This window comes from Solea solea, chromosome 10, assembly GCF_958295425.1.
Source record: "Solea solea chromosome 10, fSolSol10.1, whole genome shotgun sequence".
Taxonomy (NCBI): Eukaryota; Metazoa; Chordata; class Actinopteri; order Pleuronectiformes; family Soleidae; genus Solea; species Solea solea.
Window position 1 is genome coordinate 27,190,036 of NC_081143.1, and position 25,425 is coordinate 27,215,460.

General features: G+C 38.7%; 1 protein-coding gene across 6 annotated transcripts in view; it reads right to left on the reverse strand.

Annotated features, from left to right (window-relative positions):
• LOC131467035 (teneurin-3) overlaps nt 1-25,425 on the reverse strand; it is a 566,025-nt gene that overhangs the window by 38,078 nt on the left and 502,522 nt on the right. For 3 of the 6 annotated variants that reach the window (XM_058640715.1, XM_058640716.1, XM_058640719.1), the window contains 11 exons: nt 23,431-23,616; nt 22,276-22,302; nt 17,351-17,497; nt 15,117-15,247; nt 14,397-14,485; nt 12,949-13,068; nt 12,314-12,446; nt 11,962-12,090; nt 7,586-7,717; nt 7,236-7,371; nt 5,291-5,434 (listed from right to left, as the gene is read on the reverse strand). In XM_058640715.1, the coding sequence (XP_058496698.1) occupies nt 5,291-5,434; nt 7,236-7,371; nt 7,586-7,717; nt 11,962-12,090; nt 12,314-12,446; nt 12,949-13,068; nt 14,397-14,485; nt 15,117-15,247; nt 17,351-17,497; nt 22,276-22,302; nt 23,431-23,616 (1,374 nt within the window). The remainder of the gene's footprint in view (nt 1-5,290; nt 5,435-7,235; nt 7,372-7,585; nt 7,718-11,961; nt 12,091-12,313; nt 12,447-12,948; nt 13,069-14,396; nt 14,486-15,116; nt 15,248-17,350; nt 17,498-22,275; nt 22,303-23,430; nt 23,617-25,425) is intronic. The other 3 variants (XM_058640717.1, XM_058640720.1, XM_058640721.1) reach the window with 1 other exon arrangement.

Sequence of the window (25,425 nt, forward strand, 5' to 3'; positions counted from 1 at the left end):
AGTATGTTGTCAAAAATGTGACAAAAAAGTCATAGGTTAGTATGTCGTCCAAAATGTGACAAAAAAGTCATAGGTTAGTATGTTGTTCAAAATGTGAAAAAAAGGCATAGGTTAGTATGTCGTTCAAAATTTGACAAAAAAGTCATAGTATAGTATGTCGTCCAAAATGTGACAAAAAAGTCATATTATAGTATGTTGTCAAAAATGTGACAAAAAAGTCATAGGTTAGTTTGTCGTCCAAAATGTGACAAAAAAGTCATAGGTTAGTATGTTGTTCAAAATGTGACAAAAAAGTCATAGGTTAGTATGTCGTTCAAAATTTGACAAAAAAGTCATAGTATAGTATGTCGTCCAAAATGTGACAAAAAAGTCATAGGTTAGTATGTTGTTCAAAATGTGACAAAAAAGTCATAGGTTAGTATGTCGTTCAAAATTTGACAAAAAAGTCATAGTATAGTATGCCGTCCAAAATGTGACAAAAAAGTCATATTATAGTATGTCGTCCAAAATGTGACAAAAAGTCATAGTATAGTATGTCGTCCAAAAAGTGACAAAAAAGTCATAGGTTAGTATGTCGTTCAAAATTTGACAAATAAGTCATATTATAGTATGCCGTCCAAAATGTGACAAAAAAGTCATATTATAGTATGTTGTCAAAAATGTGACAAAAAAGTCATAGGTTAGTATGTCGTCCAAAATGTGACAAAAAAGTCATAGTTTAGTATGTCGTCCAAAATGTGACAAAAAAGTCATAGTGTAGTATGTCGTCAAAAAGTCACCGAAATGACATAGTTTAGTATGTCGTTCAAAAAGTCACCAAAATGACATAGTTTAGTATGTCGTTCAAAATTTGACAAAAAAGTCATAGGTTAGTATGTCGTCCAAAATTTGTCAAAAAAGTCATAGGTTAGTATGTCGTCCAAAATGTGACAAAATAGTCATAGGTTAGTATGTCGTCCAAAATGTGACAAAAAAGTCATAGTATAGTATGTCGTCCAAAATGTGACAAAAAAGGCATAGGTTAGTATGTCGTCCAAAAAGTGACAAAAAAGGCATAGGTTAGTATGTCGTCCAAAAAGTGACAAAAAAGTCATAGTATAGTATGTCGTCCAAAATGTGACAAAAAAGTCATATTATAGTATGTTGTCAAAAATGTGACAAAAAAGTCATAGGTTAGTATGTCGTCCAAAATGTGACAAAAAAGGCATAGGTTAGTATGTCGTCCAAAAAGTGACAAAAAAGTCATAGTATAGTATGTCGTCCAAAATGTGACAAAAAAGTCATATTATAGTATGTTGTCAAAAATGTGACAAAAAAGTCATAGGTTAGTATGTTGTCCAAAATGTGACAAAAAAGTCATTGGTTAGTATGTCGTCCAAAATGTGACAAAAAAGTCATAAGTTAGTACGTTGTTCAAAATTTGACAAAAAAGTCATAGTATAGTATGTCGTCCAAAATGTGACAAAAAGTCATAGGTTAGTATGTCGTCCAAAATGTGACAAAAAAGTCATAGGTTAGTATGTCGTCCAAAAAGTGACAAGAAAGTCATAGGTTAGTATGTCGTCCAAAATGTGACAAAAAAGTCATAGTTTAGTATGTCGTCCAAAATGTGACAAAAAAGTCATAGGTTAGTATGTTGTTCAAAATTTGACAAAAAAGTCATAGTATAGTATGTCGTCCAAAATGTGACAAAAAGTCATAGGTTAGTATGTCGTCCAAAATGTGACAAAAAAGTCATAGGTTAGTATGTCGTCCAAAATTTGACAAAAAAGTCATAGGTTAGTATGTCGTCCAAAATGTGACAAAAAAGTCATAGGTTAGTATGTCGTCCAAAATGTGACAAAAAAGTCATAGTATAGTATGTCGTCCAAAATGTGACAAAAAAGGCATAGGTTAGTATGTCGTCCAAAAAGTGACAAAAAAGGCATAGGTTAGTATGTCGTCCAAAAAGTGACAAAAAAGTCATAGTATAGTATGTCGTCCAAAATGTGACAAAAAAGTCATATTATAGTATGTTGTCAAAAATGTGACAATAAAGTCATAGGTTAGTATGTCGTCCAAAATGTGACAAAAAAGGCATAGGTTAGTATGTCGTCCAAAAAGTGACAAAAAAGTCATAGTATAGTATGTCGTCCAAAATGTGACAAAAAAGTCATATTATAGTATGTTGTCAAAAATGTGACAAAAAAGTCATAGGTTAGTATGTTGTCCAAAATGTGACAAAAAAGTCATTGGTTAGTATGTCGTCCAAAATGTGACAAAAAAGTCATAAGTTAGTACGTTGTTCAAAATTTGACAAAAAAGTCATAGTATAGTATGTCGTCCAAAATGTGACAAAAAGTCATAGGTTAGTATGTCGTCCAAAATGTGACAAAAAAGTCATAGGTTAGTATGTCGTCCAAAATGTGACAAAAAAGTCATAGGTTAGTATGTCGTCCAAAAAGTGACAAGAAAGTCATAGGTTAGTATGTCGTCCAAAATGTGACAAAAAAGTCATAGTTTAGTATGTCGTCCAAAATGTGACAAAAAAGTCATAGGTTAGTATGTTGTTCAAAATTTGACAAAAAAGTCATAGTATAGTATGTCGTCCAAAATGTGACAAAAAAGTCAAAGGTTAGTATGTCGTCCAAAATTTGACAAAAAAGTCATAGGTTAGTATGTCGTCCAAAATGTGACAAAAAAGTCATAGGTTAGTATGTCGTCCAAAATGTGACAAAAAAGTCATAGGTTAGTATGTCGTCCAAAAAGTGACAAAAAAGTCATAGTATAGTATGTCGTCCAAAATGTGACAAAAAAGTCATAGGTTAGTATGTCGTCCAAAATGTGACAAAAAAGTCATAGGTTAGTATGTCGTCCAAAATGTGACAAAAAAGTCATTGGTTAGTATGTCGTCCAAAATGTGACAAAAAAGTCATAGGTTAGTATGTCGTCCAAAATTTGACAAAAAAGTCATAGTATAGTATGTCGTCAAAAAGTCACCGAAATGACATAGTTTAGTATGTCGTCAAAAAGTCACCGAAATGACATAGTTTAGTATGTCGTTCAAAAAGTCACCGAAATGACATAGTTTAGTATGTCGTTCAAAATTTGACAAAAAAGTCATAGGTTAGTATGTCGTCCAAAAAGTGACAAAAAAGTCATAGTATAGTATGTCGTCCAAATTGTGACAAAAAAGTCATAGGTTAGTATGTTGTTCAAAATGACACCAAAAAGTCATAGGTTAGTATGTCGTCCAAAATGTGACAAAAAGTCTTAGTATAGGATGTCGTCCAAAATTTGACAAAAAAGTCATAGGTTAGTATGTCCTTCAAAATGTGACAAAAAAGTCATAGGTTAGTATGTCCTTCAAAATGTGACAACAAAGTCATAGTTTAGTATGTGGTCCAAAAAGTCACCGAAATGACATAGTTTAGTATGTCGTTCAAAAAGTCACCGAAATGACATGGTTTAGTATGTCGTTCAAGTTTGACAAAAAAGTCATAGGTTAGTATGTTATCCAAAATGTGACAAAAAAGTCATTGGTTAGTATGTCGTCCAAAATGTGACAAAAAAGTCATAAGTTAGTACGTTGTTCAAAATTTGACAAAAAAGTCATAGGTTAGTATGTCGTCCAAAATGTGACACAAAAGTCATAGGTTAGTATGTTGTTCAAAATTTGACAAAAAAGTCATAGTATAGTATGTCGTCCAAAATGTGACAAAAAGTCATAGGTTAGTATGTCGTCCAAAATGTGACAAAAAAGTCATAAGTTAGTACGTTGTTCAAAATTTGACAAAAAAGTCATAGGTTAGTATGTCGTCCAAAATGTGACACAAAAGTCATAGGTTAGTATGTTGTTCAAAATTTGACAAAAAAGTCATAGTATAGTATGTCGTCCAAAATGTGACAAAAAGTCATAGGTTAGTATGTCGTCCAAAATGTGACACAAAAGTCATAGGTTAGTATGTTGTTCAAAATTTGACAAAAAAGTCATAGTATAGTATGTCGTCCAAAATGTGACAAAAAGTCATAGGTTAGTATGTCGTCCAAAATGTGACAAAAAAGTCATAAGTTAGTACGTTGTTCAAAATTTGACAAAAAAGTCATAGGTTAGTATGTCGTCCAAAATGTGACACAAAAGTCATAGGTTAGTATGTTGTTCAAAATTTGACAAAAAAGTCATAGTATAGTATGTCGTCCAAAATGTGACAAAAAGTCATAGGTTAGTATGTCGTCCAAAATGTGACACAAAAGTCATAGGTTAGTATGTTGTTCAAAATTTGACAAAAAAGTCATAGTATAGTATGTCGTCCAAAATGTGACAAAAAGTCATAGTATAGTATGTCGTCCAAAAAGTGACAAAAAAGTCATAGGTTAGTATGTCGTCCAAATTTGACAAAAAAGTCATAGGTTAGTATGTCGTCCAAAATGTGACAAAAAAGTCATAGGTTAGTATGTCGTCCAAAATGTGACAAAAAAGTCATTGGTTAGTATGTCGTCCAAAAAGTGACAAAAAAGTCATAGTATAGTATGTCGTCCAAAATGTGACAAAAAAGTCATAGGTTAGTATGTCGTCCAAAATGTGACAAAAAAGTCATAGGTTAGTATGTCGTCCAAAATGTGACAAAAAAGTCATAGGTTAGTATGTCGTCCAAAATTTGACAAAAAAGTCATAGTATAGTATGTCGCCAAAAAGTCACCGAAATGACATAGTTTAGTATGTCGTCAAAAAGTCACCGAAATGACATAGTTTAGTATGTCGTACAAAAAGTCACCGAAATGACATAGTTTAGTATGTCGTTCAAAATTTGACAAAAAAGTCATAGGTTAGTATGTCGTCCAAAAAGTGACAAAAAAGTCATAGTATAGTATGTCGTCCAAAATGTGACAAAAAGTCATAGGTTAGTATGTTGTTCAAAATTTGACAGAAAAGTCATAGGTTAGTATGTCGTCCAAAATGTGACAAAAAAGTCATAGGTTAGTATGTCGTCCAAAATTTGACAAAAAAGTCATAGGTTAGTATGTCGTCCAAAATTAGACAAAAATGTATGTGCTCCAAAGAGTCACCAAAAAGTCATAATTTAATATGTGGTCCAAAAAGTCACCAAAACGTCATTGGTTAGTATGTGGTCCAAAATTTTACAAAAATGCATATATTTAATAAATATAAATATGTATATATATATAGATATATATATATATATACTTTACTTCTTCAAATTAAATTCTGCATTAACACAATCAATTAATTGTTATTAATAGAGATGATTTAGTCGGTTTTGCATATTTTTTTTTTTAAATTGGCACCTACCGTTCTGTACGTCCAGGATATGATGTCTGTCCAGCGTCCACCCCCCCATGTTGGACGCGTCCAGCTCGTAGCCTTGTAAAATGGACGTCCTCTTCTCCCATAGGATGAGATCGAGGCAGGACTCGTACTCAAAGCCCACGGACACTGACGGTCAGACACAGACAGAGTTATTCCTCTTCTATCTCTTAAAGTAAACAAATAAACACGTGTGCAAAACTATCGCTGTTACTGGGAGGAAAGACAAAAGAGAAAGAAACGCGATCAATTCAAGACAATAAACATGACGGAGGGATGAGGTTGTAAGAGAGGGAAGGACTTAAAATTATAATCTGTACATTAAAGGAAAAGTTAGGCATGAAATAACACATTTGAACTTAGAAGAAGATACATTTTCATGAAAAACAGAATTAATTATTATATTTACTGTGTAATATACGATACAAATGTGCTGTCAAATTTAAGATTTTTGTTGAATGACATTTAAAACTGTCATAATAATTACATTTTTAACTTCTTCAGTAACATTTCTCTTGCACTGCTTATATTTTGTGTATTTTATCTTATTCCTATAGTGTTTTTGTACCTATTATTCCTTTTATTCTGTGTGTCTTTTTAACTTTTTGATGGAGCAAATGAATGCAATTTTTTTTAATGTATTTTGATAATAATTTAAATTTAATTTTAATTCTCCGTGCTATTTATTCACTCAATTATTATCACGACAAAGGCTTCAATTCAACCCATTGTTTTTCCTGCTAGTCTGTGTTTTTGCTGTGTGTGAGACTATAATTACATACAGGAGAAACCATCATATCAGCAGAAAACATGCAAGTGAACATGAAAGAAAGAAAGAAGAGTGGAAAGTGGAAAAATAACAATGTTGCTGCTGAAAAGACGTTTCTAAGAGAAAAGGTTTGCTTGTAAACCTCTCACTCTCCCACACCACAGAACAAATCAACCACAGAGACACAGGAGCTGCTGGTCGACCACGAACGATGAACCGCGAACGTACAAAACACACAAAATGGAGGACGTCCAGCAGCTCTTTTCTTTCCTGCTCAGTTTGTGACTGTTTGTCACAACGAGATGTCAAACTTTGCCCCATCAGCTGACTATCGGGGGTGGAGCCACTCTAGCTCGTACCACATTTTAATTTCCTTTAGGGATTAATAGAGTCGTCTGTCTGTCTGTCATTGTACCGTTTCACCCTGGGGCTCGTTATCTTGGTATTTTTCCTAATGGAAACACAAAAAATTGTGTATCGTATTGAACTTTAACACTCAGTGGAAACGCGACTTTACACAAACCGACTTCAAAAAAACTCTGAAATATCCCTTTTCAAGTCAATGGAACAAAACAGCAGCGTTCATTCATTCAGTCGTTCAGTCGTGTCCTACAAACACTCCGGTGTTAACGCTGTCTTATTATAACTTACGAGCGCTCGTTCCAAGCGGTTACAAAACACGGCTGTGAATCATCTTTATGTTCAATCCATCACGTCGGGTTCGCGGCGGTAATGGCTCCGTGAAAAGTGTGCGCGCCGCACTTGTCCCCCATAAATGTGTCACGGGGGGGTCAGCGTGGCCATTATGTCCGAGCCATTTCCTCGTCAAAAAAAAAGAAGGAGAAACCTATTTGAACTCAGTCGCCTGCTTCACATGCACTCACTCAGTCACTCAGTCACTCCACAGTCACCGCTGAAGTCAGTTATTTTATGGTTTATGTTTATGTTGCTGCTAAAAAGGTGTTTCTAAGAGAAAATCAGGAAAAAAGTTGAGCTCACAGAGACACAGGAGCTGCTGGTCGGCCACGAGCGACGACAACGAATGGCAACAGTGAACGGCGATGACAACAAACGATGGCATCAAATGACAACGACGGCGGCAACTAACGTAAACACCAAACACTGACGACAACAAACCAACGTCAGAACAAAGACACTCACCCACAGCCTCAGAGAGTCCATACACACGTTGTCCATAAGCGTCTGTCTTGTCCCAGATGAAGGTGTAGGACAGATTGGGTTGAGCGGGGAACCATTTCTGGAAAAGTCGACCCACTACTGCCACCATCAGGTGAACCTGAGGAGACAGAACCGGACACAGGGTGAGTGAACTTCCAGGAGGGGAACAAATGGAATAAGAATTGTGTCAATATTTTCTATATAACACTGTATATTACAGTATATAGACTACAATATACAATATTGTTTTTTATTTGTTGAAAAATCCACTTTTGAAAATACACAACCACCAAAACTACTACTTAAACTTAAAAATGTGATTACAGTCTCACCTTCATGAGGTTGAACGGGATGGATGATTGTGTCATGGTGACTTTGAGGACGGGTTTGTAGCCCGCCGCCCTCGAGCTCAGGTAGATGAGGTTTAAGTCGCTGCCTGGTATCGAGGTTTCTTCCTGTAAAACCTGCAGAGAAAAGAGAACATTTACAAAACAAAAAAGAGACAGAAAACATGTGACAGTGAGCTGTAAATGCTGTATTCCTGTTGAATTTAGACTCTGCAGAGTTGGTAAAGGCATTAAAATGAAGTTGAAATGAACTAAAATGAATTGAAAATTGGATTTAAAGAGTGTGGGAAACATTCTGGCTACTGTGCGTACTCTTCTCATCTAATCCCGTCTCCTGTTCTCTTATCTCGTCTTCTCATCTCGCATCAGCTTGTCTCATTTTACCGAATCTTCTCTCATCTCCTCTAATCTCATTTTGTCTCCTGTAATCTCATCTGCTCTTTTCTTCTCTCATCTCACATCACCTCGTCTCATCTAATCTCATCTCATTTTATCATATCTTCTCTCATCTAATCAAATTTTATCTCACCTCATCTAATGTCATCTGCTCTTCTTATTTTATCTTCTCTTGTCTCCCATCATCTCATCTCATTTTATCGTATCTTCTCTCATCTCCTCTAATCTCATCTAATCTCATGTCCTCTTCTCTTATCTCATGTTCTCTAATCTCCTCTAGTCTGATCCCTTATTTTCTCTGATCTTCTCATCTCCCATCACCTCGTCTCATCTAATCCCATCTCCTACCATTTTATCTCATCTCTTCACTCATCTTCTTATCTCCTATCTTCTCATCTCATTTTATCTTCAATAATCTTCTCATCTCCCATCATCTTTCTCATTTAGTCTCTTCTCTTCTCATGTTTTCACATCTCCTCTAATCTCATCTGCTCTTGTCTTATCGTCTCATTTCCCATCATCTCCTCTAATCTCATTTGATCTCATGTCCTCTTCTCTTATCTCATGTTCTCTCATCTCCTCTAGTCTGATCCCTTGTTTTCTCTGATCTTCTCATCTCCCATCATCTCGTCTCATCTAATCCCATCTCCTACCACTTTATCTCATCTCTTCACTCATCTTCTTATCTCCTATCTTCTCATCTCATCTTATCTTCAATGATCTTCTCATCTCCCATCATCTCGTCTCATTTAGTCTCCTCTCTTCTCGTGTCTCATGTTTTCGCATCTCATCTAATCTCATCTGCTCTTGTTTTATCTTCTCATTTCCCATCATCTCCTCTAATCTCATTTGATCTCATCTCCTCTAGTCTCATCTCATCTCTTCACTCATCTTCTCATCTCCTATCCTCTAATCTCGTCTGCTCTTGTTTTATCTTCTCATTTCCCATCATCTCCTCTAATCTCATTTGATCTCATCTCCTCTAGTCTCATCTCATCTCTTCTCTTCACTCATCTTCTCATCTCCTATCCTCTAATCTCGTCTTCTCATTTCCCATCATCTTCCCTCATCTTCTCATCTCCTATCCTCTAATCTCGTCTTCTCATTTCCCATCATCTTCCCTCATCTTCTCTCATTTCCTCTAATCTCAATTCATCTCCTCTCGTAGGAAGGTCAAACTTCTCACCCAGCATGTCGTGACAAAACTTAAAAGCCAGGACAGGACAACTCTGCAAACACAAGTGAAGAAGCAGAAACAAACGCCCACAAAAGAACAACTCCACAGAACACCTTTCATCTCCGAGCAGCGAAGCGAGAGACTAAGGCAGAAACATCTCAGACATTTCTTACATAAAAGGAAGAAACTTGAAATGTAGAGAAAGTAAAGTTTGTCGAAACCTGAGGATCAAACATGGATGTGGAGAGAGGAGCACGTTGCAGTTCAGGATTTCAGCGAGGGGAGGAAAAAATGTAATTAAGAGGCGAGATAAGGCTGCCTTCATACCAGCCGCGATAAAAGGAAGGCAGACAAAGTCACAGGGCAGAAGGAGGAGGTTTTTCTGAATAAAAAATATGCTAAGCTTCTGAGCGAAGAGCAGGCTGGAATTCAGACTGGACAGACTCGTACACACACACACGGTCAAACTCTGACGGCACAGTGAATTCCAGGGTTCAGGTTGAGGATTGTAAACGTGGATTTGGCGAAAAGCTCGTTGAGTTTCATGTCTGGAAGTTAGTTTTTTTTCTGTGCTGACGCCGCGGACATAAATAAAAGCCTGCATGTGAAGTTTTTTACAGACGGAGCAAAGTTTCGTCTGAGTTTAAGAAGACAAAGGTCAAAGCTGAGGGCGTTTTTCGTTAGTTTTAGTCTTTATTGAGACTGAAGTTCTTCTTCTTCTTCTTATTCCCTCAAATAAAATCACGTTTTGGAGGCCTTTCCCATGCCCCAGAAACTCACAGATTTCTGTGACCGCATCGTTCCTAGTGAAAATGTACGTGTGAAAGTCATTTGGTGAAAAAGGCGTGGAAAATTGGAAGTGGGAGGGGCTTATGAACTTATGGACTTTTTTGTTGTGTTTCACGTGCATGAACGAAAGTTGGTAAACATGTTAATCATGTCAGGACAGTCCAAAGAGTCAACGACCTACAAGAAGGCCGAAATCTTGGGTTTGAATGGCCATTTTCAGTTTTGAGCGGGATTGCTAGTTTTTATTAGTTTTAGTTTAGTTTTTTTGCAATATGCAGTATTTGCCCTATAACCCTTAGTGCTCACACAGGTGCACCCTTGGTTAATTGCCGTGGTGTTAATACAAGGATTCAAGGATTCAAGGATTCCTTATTTGTCACATGTATATGTTACACAGTAACACACAGTGAAACGTCCTGAGTCGACTCCTTATATTATAAAAAATAAACACACTTCATATGAACAGGAACAGGAAGTGTGTTCAGTTTCTACCAATAAACTGAGAGAGAGAAGAAGGACGTTTGATGTTAAACTGAGATTTAAGAAAAAAAAGAAAAAGAAAAAAAAGAGAGCTAATCTGAGACAAAAAGAAAATGAATAATAAGAATAATTTAAAGAAACGTGTTGAAGACAATAAAAAAAGCTCTGGAGGGAATGATGGGTTTGCTCCACGCTGGTGTTAACTTTATAACTGCACGATCGTCTTTTCATTAGGCAGACATTTAGAGTTCATTACAGATCCATTACGTTCCCTTTAACACTGGCCTTTTCACCGCGCTCCTCTCTAATGCACTCAGCTGCACAGTGAGCCTGCAGGCCACACACACACACACACACACACGCACAAACCTGTTTTTATATCTTAGTGAGGACACACCATAGGCATAATGCATTCCCTAGCCCCTTACCCAAACCTTAACCATCACAACTAAGTGCCTAAACTTAACCTTACCCTAACCTAAACCCAATTCTAATCCTAATGCTAAAACCATGTCTAAACCCTGAAAAAGCCCTTTAAAGTAGTGGGGCCCCGACACAATGTCCCCATAAGGTCACAAATGTCCTCAGAAAGATACGTTTGTAGACCTCACAATAATATAAATAACCACAAATCAAATCGTAGTCATAAACTCAAGAAATCTGAGGTTCTGCCCCATTAGGACCAGGTTTTTTGTCTCCATGAGGACTACTGGTCCTGACAAGGTCAGTGTTTATGAAAAAGGAAACAAATACAAGAACACACACACATTGTCGCACAGCTACAATTTTAATTTTAACCCCATAACCAGGTCTTAAACCCCCCCCAAAAGGGCCCTTAAAATTAGGTTTAGGTTAAGGGTAAAGAGGCTAGGGAATGCATTATGTCTACGAGTGTCCTCAGTAAGTATGCTGTGCGAGAATGTGTGTGTGTGTGTTCTTGTATCTTGTATTTGTTGCCTCTTTAGGACATTTTTCTGTCATAGACACTGACCTTGTCAGGACCTGTAGTCCTCATGGGGACGAACAAATCTGGCCCTAATGAGATGTGTGCGTGTGTGCGTGTGTGTTTTCTTGCATGTGTGTCTTTGTGAGGACCGGAAAATGTCTAAATGACAAAATGTCCTCACTTTCCAGGGTCTATACATGTTTTGGTCCTCACAAAGATACACACACACACACACACACAGACACACACACGCACACACACAAAGATAACATTGTCTCATGTGTAAGCAATTACAACATTCCTTGTTGATGAGCGTCAGTTGCCCCCCAGGAGAAACACTGAGTCTTATGGCAATTAGAGGCAGTGTGTGCGTGCGTGTGTGTGTGTGTGTGTGTGTGTGTGTGTGTGGTCATTTGAAGCACAAGCCCTCGTCGACAGTCTCTCTCTCTCTCTCTCTCTCTGTGGATTCTCTGACAAACACATCCCTTCGTCATAACCCACGTTACATTCTCACTTGTCGACCAATCACTGGGCGGCCTCTGCGGTCACATGACCGCCTTCAGCATGTCTCACCTGTGTCTCGGGGACGATGGGGCCGTCCTCGAGGGAACTCCTGTAAAACGTAGACAGAGGGGACGCGACGATGACGGGACTGGGACGGACGAATCCGCTCAGGTCGCAGCTGGGGATGTCGTTCTCCTCCTGACACGAGACAAAGGTGCGTCACTCACTCACTCATTTTCCGTTCACTGACTGCGTCGCTACGGCAACAGCCAGGAACCAGTCAGCGCGGTCACACAGGGGATGTGATTGAGTCACATTTCACAGAAGGAGACAACAGGGAGAAATTGTTGGAGCGGAATTTCTGCTTAAAATCCTCGCTTTCTGGCTAAAGTTAACGAGAGGACACGTAGACTCCGCCCACCTTCTTCATGACCAGCGTGTCCATCACGTAGAAGACGTTCCACGGCACCCACACCGTCCTGTACTGAGCGATGAACGGAGCGCGCTCGAAGCTCAGAGTCAGAGACGCTCCGCCGTTCGCCAAGAGATCGAACCTTCAGAGCGAAAACACACACACACACACACACACACTTTTAAAAAAGTACTTTAAAGTGATACTTTAAGTAAAAGTACCAGAAAATGACTTTGACAGAAGTTTTTGTTATAATATTACTGAAGTAAAAAGTCTTAAAGTAAAGTATTTCTGATATAAAATCTACTTAAGTTTAAGTTAGGTTTTTTTTTTAAAGTGAGACGTTAGGATTGAGCCATGGTGGCTCAGCGGTTGGGCCAGTTGTATTTCAGCTGGAGGGTTGTGGGTTCAATTCCTTGCTCTGCTCGTCTATGTGTCCTTGAGCAAAGACACTTAACCCCATGTTGCAGCGTGTGAATGAGTGTTGAATGAGTGAGAGAGTGAGTGTCTGAGCGAATGAGTGAGTATGCAATAAATGTAATATTCCTGGACTCCAGTCACATGACTGGAGTCCTCCCACCTGTGTATAATAGTGTGATGTTGTTGTGATGAATAAATGAATAAATGAATAAATGAATACACACATGCCGTCCCTGCGTGTGACGGTGAATCCGTGTTCAGGAAAATGAACAAACGTCACGTTGACGCCGATCAGAGGAGTTCCATCAGCCGTCAACACCTGACCACGGACGATCGACACCAAACTGTGTGAGAAGGAGAGGGAGAGGGAGAGAGAGAGAGAGAGAGAGAGAGGGGGAGGTCAACTTTATCAATGGGTTATATTAATTAAACTTTAATAAATCAATAAATAAATGTATTTTTCAGGATTCATCATCATTCATGTGAGAGGAAGTTCAGCGAGACCATTTCACTTCATCACAAGTGCTTGGACAAAAAAGAGTAAGGGAAGGAAGGAAGGAAGGAAGGAAGGAAGGAAGGAAGAAATAAAGAGTTTTAAGGAAAGGAAAGGAAAGCATCTTTATTGTCATTATACAACTAGTATTGCAGAACGAAATTTCGAGGTCAGATGGAGAAACATGAAAATGTGTCTCAATCAACTGAATTTAATTTAATTAAATCTGTGTCATTGATGATGGAGATTACAGACCTGAGTGTGTGTGTGTGTGTGTGTGTTATTAAAAAAGGTAATGGCCACACCCCCCTCCTCCCCTCCCCCTCCTCACGCTGGTTTACAGTCGTCCAATAAAACATTTTTATGATCAGGTTGCAGGTTCGGTCCATTATGGAAATACAGGACATTTTTATGGAGGGTTGTGACTCTGCTTTCATGAAATATTCAGACAAACATAAAAGAAAAAAAAGGTGACAAACACAGAAAAAATGAACACATTTAATATCAACAGCCAAAGAAAATGGACTTTTGGCAAAAGAACAAGAGAGAAAAATGATATTTATTCTCACCTTTGTTTTTATTTTACCACTTTAGATGGAAACTAAGCGTAACCTGCAACTGTTCGTTCACTAGTTTAATAGTTTCATCATTCATCATCTACAGAATATGTCGACATATTAACCCTGATGTAGAAGGGAAAATAATCTGTTATCGAAATAATATAACAAGAATAAAGTCATAATATACCGACAATAAAGTCGCAATATAACGAGAATAAAGTCGCAATATAACGAGAATAAAGTTGTAATATAACAAGAATAAAGTCGTACTATAAACAGAATATAGAAGTACTATAACAAGAATAAAGTCGTAATATAACAAGAATAAAGTCGTAATATAAACTGAATAAAGTCGTAATATAAACAGAATAAAGTCGTAATATAAACAGAATAAAGTCGTAATATAACAAGAATAAAGTCGTAATATAACAAGAATAAAGTCGTAATATAAAGTCGTAAAATTCTGATAGTCATGATATTTCAAGAATAAAGTACTAGAAAAATATGTGAATTACGAGAGAAAAAAAGTCACGTTACTACAAGAATAAGGTCCTGTAGTACGGAATAAAGTTGTGATATTGAAGAAAAAAACACACACACACACAGTCGCCATGGTTACCTTCTGTTGAACGGACTCTCTCCGGCGATAACGTGAGTGGATTCAGGACCGACCAGGAAGTGAATGCGCTGATGGAACGACCTCGCAGCCTGGGGGACATTCAAGTAAACGAGATGCTGGACACGTTAAACAATGTAGTGCACCATCTATGTTGAACATTTGTAACTTCAAATACGGCGTCTTTTGGAAGATATAATACATTGTTTCATGAAGAGACTGAATTAAAAAAATAGTCAAACATTTTCTATTGTGCAAAAATGGGCTCCTGTCATATCTGTGTAGCAAGTTTAGGAATCACTGATTTTTTTTTACTACCTTTTAAAGATCGTGACCCAAATGGCATTATCAATAGTAGCAAAGAGCATAATGTACAGACTGTACAGCTATACATATACATATATACACACACACACACATATACACATATATATATATATATATACATATATATGTATACATATATACATGAATTTAGAATTTTTTTTTAATTTTTGGGTGGGACCGAACAATTGTCTGCTGCGACCCATCTGTGGGTCCCGACCCACACTTTGGGTTTTTTCACAATTGTTTATTGTGAAAATGGGTCTTTGGAAAAGAAAGGAATATTATATATAACATAATATTGAATATTTGAACCCGGAAATGTCATGTGATGTGTGTGTGTGTGTGTGTGTGTGTGTTAATCTCATTGGATTCTGATTGGACGTCTGGTCTGGTTACCTGCTGAGAAGCCAATGAGGACAGAGACTGGCCGAGCACCTCCCCCGGGTCAGGTGACCCTTTACAGTACAACTGATTCTGACAGGTAGGTTGTAAACAGCAGTCCGGATCCATACAGTCGGCCAGGCCGTCTGAAACACAGGAATTATTTTATTTGGTTAGACATTAGAGAAGGTAAAGACACATCTATACAACTACCTACCTACCTAGTGACCTACCCAGAAACAAACCAACCTACCTACCAACCAAAAATGACCTACCTACACCATACATACCTACTTTACATAAAAATAAAAATCTGGTCTGGAATAATCTGCTCTGGGCTCCATGATTGTCCTGGTTTTGGTTTACACCAGCTCTGATTGGCTTCTTACTGGTAAGGAAAAATTTGTTGATGCTAAAGATTGATTGATTGGTTTATGATCCCCCCCCCCCCCCTCACAGTTAGGGATAATGAATGGAAGTCAATGCAGTGTCCTAAGGAGAATAGCAGCTTAAACCTCTGTGTGTGTGTGTGTGTGTGTTGTTTTTACTGTCACTCCTCTGTGCCCGTTTCCCCAAAATGTATAAACTAACAGAGACAAATAGCAGCAGGATTTCATTACTGCTCATTCTTCCCTCCATCCATCCTTTTCTGTGAGTGTGTGTGTGTGTGTCTGCACTCCTCCTCCATCTATCTCCGTGTCCACCCTTCGCTCCCTGTCACTCCTTTTTCCATCAGTCCATCCCTGCTTCTCATCTTCATTAAACTCCACTCCCTGACTCTGTCATTGCTCTTCTGAACCATCACCTGACGCTTTTATAAAACTAATATTTAACGGCAAAAACCTACCTACCTATCTTTTTACCAACGTATCTGTCTGGCTACCTACCTACCTGTCTGTCTGTCTACCTACCAATCAAACTTTATTTGTGTAGAACTTAGCGGAAGGGAATTGGGCTCATAACCAGAGGTTTGCTGGTTCAAATCCTTGCCTGGGTCAAGGGCTGGGGTATCCCTGAGCATGGTACCCAATCCCCATTGCTCATTGTTAATTGGACACACTAAATTGACCGCAGCCACAGGGGGTGCTGCTCTCATCGCATCTGGCATAAAAAAAAGTCTCTGCCAAATCAAATATGTGGATTATCCGCTGTGGCGACCCCTAGAGAGGGAAAAGCCGAGAGAGGAAAAAAAAAAGTCCAACAAATACCAGACGAGATGAATTAAAAATCTAAAACACACACTGACAGTGTTAGCCCCCCCTCTGTGTGACTTTTCTTTCTAGTTCTTTTTTCTCTCTCTCTAATCTTCTGTCAAGTTCTCTCATCAAACTTGATCCTGGCTTTAGGGTTTGACGCTGAGGCTCGGAGGTGAAAGTGCTGATTCTTCATGTTCTGTGCTGTTAATGTTAAGTTAAGTCAGTAAAAATAAAAAAAAGACGATGAAGCAGTGAATGTATTCTTCAAATATCTGAAACTTAAAAAGTATATGATGTCATAAAAGTGCTATATTAAGTCATAAAATGACCGTGATGTGTCATCAGAGATTAAGGAATCATGTTAAATTGAAATAAAATCCACTGACGGCAACGGTGTCGACAGTAGATTCAGAGGATGATCACCTCAAGCACGTCTGTGAAGGCCTACGGTGGCCTTCACAGACCAGAAAGAACGTCAACAGGCACATAGGTATTCTGTTTGTAAAACTTTAGCTTATTTTCGTGTCAGATTCACAAACCATTCTTCTTTATTTATTTAAAAACACAAATTCTGACTGGTTTGGGGGAGAAATGTGGCACGGCGTGAGATGGCAGCTTCAGTAGAGCAAGGGATTTGTCTAAAATATTTGTAAAAGTTTGTAAAAAGCTTATTTTAAGGCTACAAAAACCAAATTGTTTCTAATTGTAACGTGATTTTACACAAGCACAAACCTCCTTATAGGTAGTATATACAATCTCTGCCTATAAACCATCCAAAATGTGACACTGGACCTTTAAATTTTCCTTTACAGTCTGCAAACAACCCGGGATGACCAGAGAAATTAGTCGAGTTCCAATTGCGTAAGTGACTCAGTACTCGGAGCGATGTCACCGATTTACTGTGGAGCAAATATGCCAGAACTATTGCCATAAAAAGCCTCAGTACTACTCTCAAAAACAGAATGACGTTTCAGTAACAGCACCCTCCAGTGTCTTGGTTTGGGATTGCGGGAGCTGCTCAAAACACTTCAGTTCCAATTTTTTACATCTCACCTCCTTCGTTGTCCTTTCCGTCGGTACAGATCGTTTCCATGGCTACGTGACACCCCGCCCCTCGCCATCCCGACTGACAGATGCAGTGCCAGCCACTGGCCTCCAGGGTGCAGCGTCCGTTGTTGTTGCAGAGCCCTGGGCAACCCTCTGGATACAGGGAAGAAAGAGAGGAAGACGAGTTAGACGTGAGAGAGTGGGACGTTGTCCCACGTGAGCGACAGGTCGGGATTAAGTTTTCAACCAATTTGAAGTTTTTGAGGGAGGGTGAAGTTCTGGTTGAGTGTGATCAATTACCTTGTTTATTAATTAATTTTGTTAAACAATGGATCATCTTCATGCCAAAAAAACAGTATAATAATTATTTAGATCATCTCAATTCATGGCACAATAATTCTTAACTGTTGAACGTATAATCTATAAACTAATTGTGGTCTGGAAATAAACCACAAATTATTCCAAAAACAACAGATTTGGGATTAACAATATAATAGAACGGGAAAAATCGCAGTTTAATTGTTAACCTTTTGACTATTTTTGACTTTTCTAAGTCAATTTTGAACATGCGATACTTGAGAAATGTCTATCTTTCCAATTTGTAGTCGGAGAATCTTGTGTTTTGAGTCTGAAGGGGGCGGGACTTCCTCTGAAGGATGTAAGAAGCATCCTCATTGGTCAGTCTATGGCTAAACAACTTCTGCCATCGCAGTAAAACAGGACAGCAGGAGGAATCCGAGTCCGCGGAAATTGAACTGGATCGGAAAGAGCAGTCGTTTCATAGCAGGTTTGATTTTACGGAACTTTTCGGACTCAGTGAAAATCAGAAATGTTACATTTGAACTGTCGTTTGTCGAACAATCGTCGGGACTCCTCGCGTAATTTCACGACTTTTAACAGGAAACATAGAATGGAAATAAGAAACTGAAGTATTTTGTGTGCTGACTCGCTAAAACATGAATATTAATCATGAACACCCGACAGTGTTTAAGGTCTAAATGCTATTTAATATAACAGGCACTTTTATTTTGACATTCTATTAAATATTAAACCATTATTGTGATATAATTACATCAATGTGGTATCATTTTAAGCTTATTTCACGTCACTCTGACTGAAAAAGTTCAAAAGTTGGACCTGACCGGACGCGGTTTGAGACCTTTGTCCTAATACTTGTTTTTTTTGGCATGAGGATTTTAAGAATTGACACAAACTGTAGGACACCAGACTTCAAGACCTCCCCCCGTTTATTCCTGATGTGCGGTGTGGGGACGAGTCTGTCTCCAACATATGGACGAACTGACGGACAGACTGAGAGACAAACAGTGTCAGACAGGTCGGCACACTGAACCCACATGTGAGGGACACGCACTGACAGACAGAGAGAGAGACACAGCCTTCGGTGAAATGCGCTGATGTTGTAGTTTCACATGAACCACTGAGAATTTCCTGAATCCTGTTCAGTTTTTATTTGTGCTTCAAGATTTCAATTGAAAAACTGAATAATAATAAACAAGTAAACAAGAAAGAAGAGGTAAATACACCGGGGGGAAAGGAGAAAATGGTTGACGTCCTTTCTTACAATAACCTTCTCAACGTTTGAGAGGCGCTAATCCACGCTTTTATAACGTCGCGTCTGGATTATTGCGATTCCCTGTAACGCTGCCGCTCGTTCCTTTTGATGTTTTAGGACTGATTTTAAAATGTTATTGTTGGTTTTTAAAGCTTTGAACTTCTTCTTCTTCTTCTTCTTCTTCGCACCACATGCCTCTGAGCTCTGAGGGCTAATAACAGGTCACTTTTTACACGTGCCAAAACCAAGTTATTTTATTATAATTTATAAATTGTCATCTTCCATCTTTAACTGAGAACAAAAGAGACGTATGAAGCGGTTCTGTTTTTTTGTCGTCAATCAGCCGATCTTACACTTCCTTTCAAAATAAGAGCCACTGACTTCAGCTTCAGCTACTTCTCACATCTATAAAACCTTTGCCAATAATAAACGATAATAATAAAAGTATCGCATCAGCGCGCTTGGGACCTGGCCAGAGCAGGTACTAAAAAAACGGACCGGGTACTATGTTAGTGGCAACGCAACTTAACTGTGCCGTGCCGAACCTGAGGCGGTGGAAACACGCCATTAGTCGCCATTCGCTGTGACAGGAAATGGTCACACCATAATTTCGTTTTGTCAACCATTTTCTTTTCTTGAAAGTCTTTGCATATGACGAGGACGACATTTAGAGACAGAATTCCAGATTTGACATCCAACAAGCCGAGGGTGACTGCAGTTTGTTTGTTTTTCTCCTGTTTCTTCAAGTTTCGGTGAAGAAAGAAAACAACAACGAGACGTGTTAAGAATCCATGTGAAAACACAACAGGCAGAGACACAGAGACACAGTGCAAAAAGTATAGGGAGGACGGGGTGGAATCTTTGGACTGCATGCCTCCGAGGGCTATACTTTATGCCTCTGTTGACATTCCTCCATCACTGAATAGACAGCGAGGGCTGAGATCGTCAGATTAATAAACAGAGAGAAGGAGATCAGAGCCAAGCATAGCCTCAGCTGGAGAGAGACAACGAGGGAACGAGGGGGGGAGGAAGGAAGGAAGGAAGGAAGGAAGGAGGACAGACTGTGAGGAGGCGGAGGAGACAGAGAGGCAGAGAAAGAGACTGGGAAGTGAGGACAGAAGACAGGAAGCAGCTGGATAAATTAACACGTACATACAGAACAGGCTTCTGGATGCAAGTCAGAACGTGTGTGTGTGTGTGTGTGTGTGTGTGTGACAATAATGATGCCACCACATAAACAAACAAACAATATCTAAAGAAAAAGTCAAATTATACAAAATAAAAACACAACAACAACAAAAAGTGCTGTAAACGATCAAATGAAGAAGAAAAAAGTAAGAAAATGAACAAAAAACAGTTATTTATTTATTGTGTGTGTTTTTTTTTAATGAATTCCAAAAACAAACAAACAAACAAACAAACCCAAAAACAGACTGAATCATGAGAAGAGAAGTGAAGCAGAGGTGAAGTGGGGACAGTAAAGTTCCGTCATTCTGTTCAAGTCTTTGGCATAAAAAATGGTTACCTTTATATCCTGAGAATAGGAGAGGGCACGAGGGAGAGAGGGAGGGAGGAAAATTAGGGTAAAAAAAGGTAAAAAACAAAAAGCAGCACTGCCAAATATACTCTCTCTGTGTGATGGACAGATGGAAATGGCAGCGAAAAGAAAGAGAGAGAGAGAGACAGGAGGACAGAGGAGGGAGACATTTTGAGAGACACGGCAGAGTTGCCTGTCGCTTTATTTTTATTTAAATCACACAAAGGAGACGGCAGCTGAAAAAACTGAAAACTAATTCATTCCTAATTTAAGATCGTGCGATCTGGCAGAAAACAGCAAAAAGTCATTGAGATGTTTTTTTTAAGTTACATTTTAAAGACTTTCTAATGCCTTCACTGGATGCTGACGACAGGAACATCTTCTAAGAACATATGGCATCAACTATCATTAAAGAGCACGAGGCGCTGCTGCCGAGACGCATCGAGGGAAATAATAGAGAGAGAGGAACCTATAATTAAGCCTTAATAATGTCGGACATTAACGGTGATATATGCGAGTCATTAAATCACTGTGATGTGTCGTCAGAGATTAAGGAAACACGTTAAATTGAAATGAGTGGCTTCACTGCAGCCACAAAAACACGTTTATATGGTATATAGTATATATGTATATATATATACATATGTATAGTATTGTATTTTATAATGTTCCATTATTGTATCCATACAGTTTGGAATGCATGGCCTACAAATCTTACAAATCTTATTCAAATTCATGTTTTTACACGACAAAATCGAATGCCCTGTTTACGAATAGATTATTAATTATTGACTATAAAATTGGCCAAATCGTGTATAAAATGCATAAAAAAACGTGTTATTTTAAAACGAGGCAGCAAGAGCTAAAATAATGTGTCAATTAAAGAGTTGTTGATAAATGCAGGTTACAGTCAAGGATTGACCTTTGACCTATACCTGTTTAACATTTGCTGGACGCTCGTAACAAACGGTGTGAGTAAAAGGAGGAGTTTTTGTTGTAAGATTCAACAAAAACACATCTGAGAACACAGGTTAAGTTAAGTCTTGAACTCATTCACGATCACATGACTGCGTGAAAACACTGAAGAGGAACAGCAGAGGGAAAAGTTCACAGGGAAACAAAGAAACGAGGATTTTCTACTTTATCTTAGTTCTTTAAATTTAAATTCACTTGATTTCCTAAGTGTCTGAAGAAAAGGAAATTATTAAAAAGAGAGACTTTTTTTCCTTAACTTTCTTTAAGCTGCTTTTTTTTCCCACATTTATAAAGTTTATATATTAATATTATATAGTATCAATAAAGAGAAACTGCAACATTGTCCAGATACAGAATAAACATCTGTACAAAAACTTTAAAATATACTGAATAAAATTTTAACGAGAAAAAAAGTCGTAATGTAATGACAATCAAGTCGCAATATGAAGAGAATAAAGTCATCATTTATAAAATGTATTACGTTTTTTTCATGTTTTTCGTGAATTTTCTTAAAGTCTTAAGTAGGCGTTCACATAAACATCATTCAAAGAAAGAAACAGATTCAAATTTGCTACTTCAGGATCAAATAATAAAAATTTTAAATTATTTGTCAAATAACAATATTAATAAAGTTAAAGTCTTCAGTTTTGGCGAATGATTGAGAGAATGAAAGGGAGAAAAAGAAGTTTAATATACTTTATACTGATATAAATGACAAAAAAAACCCCAACATTTTAATAAAAGATAAATTCAACACTACATAAAAAAGCAAAGGATGAAGGTAGAAGGTAGAAAAGAAATAAAGACGATGATGAGGAGAAGAAGAGAGGAGAAACAGCACAGTACCTTTTACTCTAATGTCCGGATTGTGAGCTTTAAGAAGGGAAAGAAGAAGAAAGAAGAGAATCCAAAGAGAGAGAATTTAGTCCAGAAAATTCATTCATTCATTCATTCATTCACGAAGAATCACAGAGAATTGATTTCCCAGCAAGAAAAGAAAAGAAATAACAATAAAAGAGGTTTATTTAAGCACAAAAAGTCAGAATACAGAGTTGTTAGAACTCGACCGCTCACTTTTCTGCTGCAATAAAAAGTAAATGTGATCGTTAGAGAGAGAGAGAACAAACAAGCTGCTCTCGCTGCTAATGGATTTGTTATGCTCTGCATCCTCTACCCGTCTGTGTGTGTGTGTATGTGTGTGTGTGTCCGGGGGCCCCAGGGGCCCGGGGGGCCTTTTTCATTTTCCTTCGCCTGGTGAAGTCTCTGTAAATGATAAAACTCACCTTCGAGCTATTTTAAAAAGAGCAACTGAGTCTCAAGTAACAAAAGTACTTAAGTATAAATACTTTGTAACTGTACTTAAGTACAAGTACTTTGTGACTGGATTTAAGTGTCTTTGCTCAAGGAATTGAACCCACAACCTTCCACTCACTCACTCACTCACACAGCTCTTCCTGCCTAATGAAAAAGAAGTGAAATCTGTTCATGTGACACAATTTGGTCAAAATATGATCCAGACAAACGACTCAAAGCGCACAGAACCGAACAGAAGAGTCCAAACAAACAAACTGCACTCATTCACCACCACAATATCAACACTGACCGAAGCACAGTCGCCATGGAGACGCCTCAATGTAAAGTCAGGCTGTAAACTAACAATTATTTGCATTCTCGCTTAATCCGTTGCTTCTGTTATCGATTAATCAAGACATCGTTTGGTTTCGTAAAAAGTGTTGAAAAATGTTGATCGGTGTTTCTCAAACTCAAAAATGACAATTTATTTGTTACACGGAGCAAAGAAACCAGAAAATATTCACATTCAAGAAGCTGATAAAAGTTGCTTAGATTGAAAAACACTGAAAAACGATGAATCTATTATCAAAATAGTTGACCACATTTACATTTTACCCTTTTTCTAACCCTTATTTACATTTTGTTTCTCAGTGTGTGGGTGCTAATATATCATTTAAAGCCAAAAAAAAGTGTGTGTGATCCACTCACCAATGTTGCAGTGCTCCCCTGTCCATCCCTGGTCACACTCACACTTCCCTTCCTTACAGACGCCGTTCTTGCTGCACAGCGGGTGACAGGCCTTCTGGTCACACACGGTCCCCGTCCAGCCGTCCTCACAGCGACACACGCCGCCGTAACACACGCCATGACTGCCGCAGTCCACTTCACACACCTCTGTGAGACAGAGAGAGAGGGAAAGTCATGTCTGTCGTCAAATCGTTTTACGGCTAATAAAACAGCAGTGGTTAAAAAGTAGAGGTCAACATTATTATTATTATTATTATTATTATTATTATTATTATTATCCACTGGATCCAGAAGAACTTTCATAGATGGAGGCAGTGCATAGGCAAGCAGAAAGGGAACTTGACTTGTGACGGAAAGGGTTGCCGGTTCGAGTCCCCGCCAGGTTTGGGCTGGGGTGCTCCGGAGTGAGGTACTCAATCCTCACTGCTTAGTATTAATTGGTTAATTGACCCCAGTGTGCCGATCCCAAGCAGAGATAAACGGGAGGGTTGCGTCAGGAAGGGCAATCATCCGCTGTTTCCATCACGGTGCGGTTTGGTACAGTTTGGAACGGTAAATCCCTCAGTCAGGCTTGCGTTCCAGTACCATTACTTGGTAGGCAGGGTGTGCACTGTTCTCGATTGGTCGCATGAGCGAGATACGTAGTGTGACGTCGCACTGGTGCGACAACAACGAACAACGTCTTTGAACGCAACTTAACGGACATCCAGGAGCTGGTCTAGCTACTGTACCTCAAGGGAAGGGTACCAGAACGGTACCTGGTGAACCGTTGGGGCCATTTATTTTGGTACAGTTCCTAATGGAAACTCAACAAAAACCCCTGCACCATACCAAACCACAAAACCCTCAAAAATTCATAGATGTCGATATAAATGTTCATTGTGTAAAGTACAAAAAAACGACGTTGTTCTTGGAATCTGTTGTTGTAGCCAGTTTCTACCAGTTCATCAACCATTATGAAGGGCAGCCCATGGCCAAGTGGAAAGGGAACTTGGCTTGTAACTGGAGGGTTGCCGGGTTGGGGTACCCCTGAGCAAGGTACCCAACCCCCAGTGCTCCCCTGGCACTGCTCCTAATTCTGGGAAGGTTTCTACTAGAGGATGGGTTAAACTTTAGGCTGGTTCGTTGACACATTTTCCATCATTATGCACACGTCGTCCAGATCACTGATCTGATTGGCTGTAGGTCTAACCAAGGAGGTCTATGTTCGTTGGCCCCGCCTCTTGGAAGTGGAAGGTGACTACACCCTTTGGTGTAGCGTTAGCCAGGCTCCATCCAGACGTTATGCACTATAGCTTTAATGAAAAAAAAAGAAAGTGTCCCGGTTTTTTTCTGGGATCAAACGGCAATAAAGTAGAATTTTCCATAATTAAGCAAGGACAGCTTTAATGAAACGCTTAGAATTTTTCTAAACACAGTCATTAATCACTGGATTATCAGCCGGCGGCAGAGGAAAACAAGTGAGAGTCATTCACCGGTTATTTCCTTCACCAAATCCCAAAAAGGGCTGTAGCAGATCACCATATTATAAGAAACTTCTTTCTCTCCTTCTCAGTCTGACCTTCTTTCACTTCACTTCACTTTTCGACTCCACTTTTTTTGTAGTGAACACAGAACTTCAGATAGAACAGTGGGCCACTGTATGTTTGCACAACTCCTTTCATTTGCTCCACATCACTGCTCCCTGACTCCGTCCTCTCCTCCTCTGCTGCTGCGAGGCGTGGAAACCCACACTGCGAGTCACCGCGAGACCGCAGCACCAGTGTTTTTAGCTCGTCCTCTGGCTGCGCTTTAAGAATTGATGTGGAGATGTTACATGTCCACAGTCTTAATGTGTTTTTTTTGGCGCCCCCCGGCTGTGTCACTGACCTCGTGCCTCCTCGCAAGTTGAAAGTGTGAGATCCTTCAGGCAAGGTTCCCCTCGCTGTTTTTAACTCCTGGCGAACTTGTGGAGGT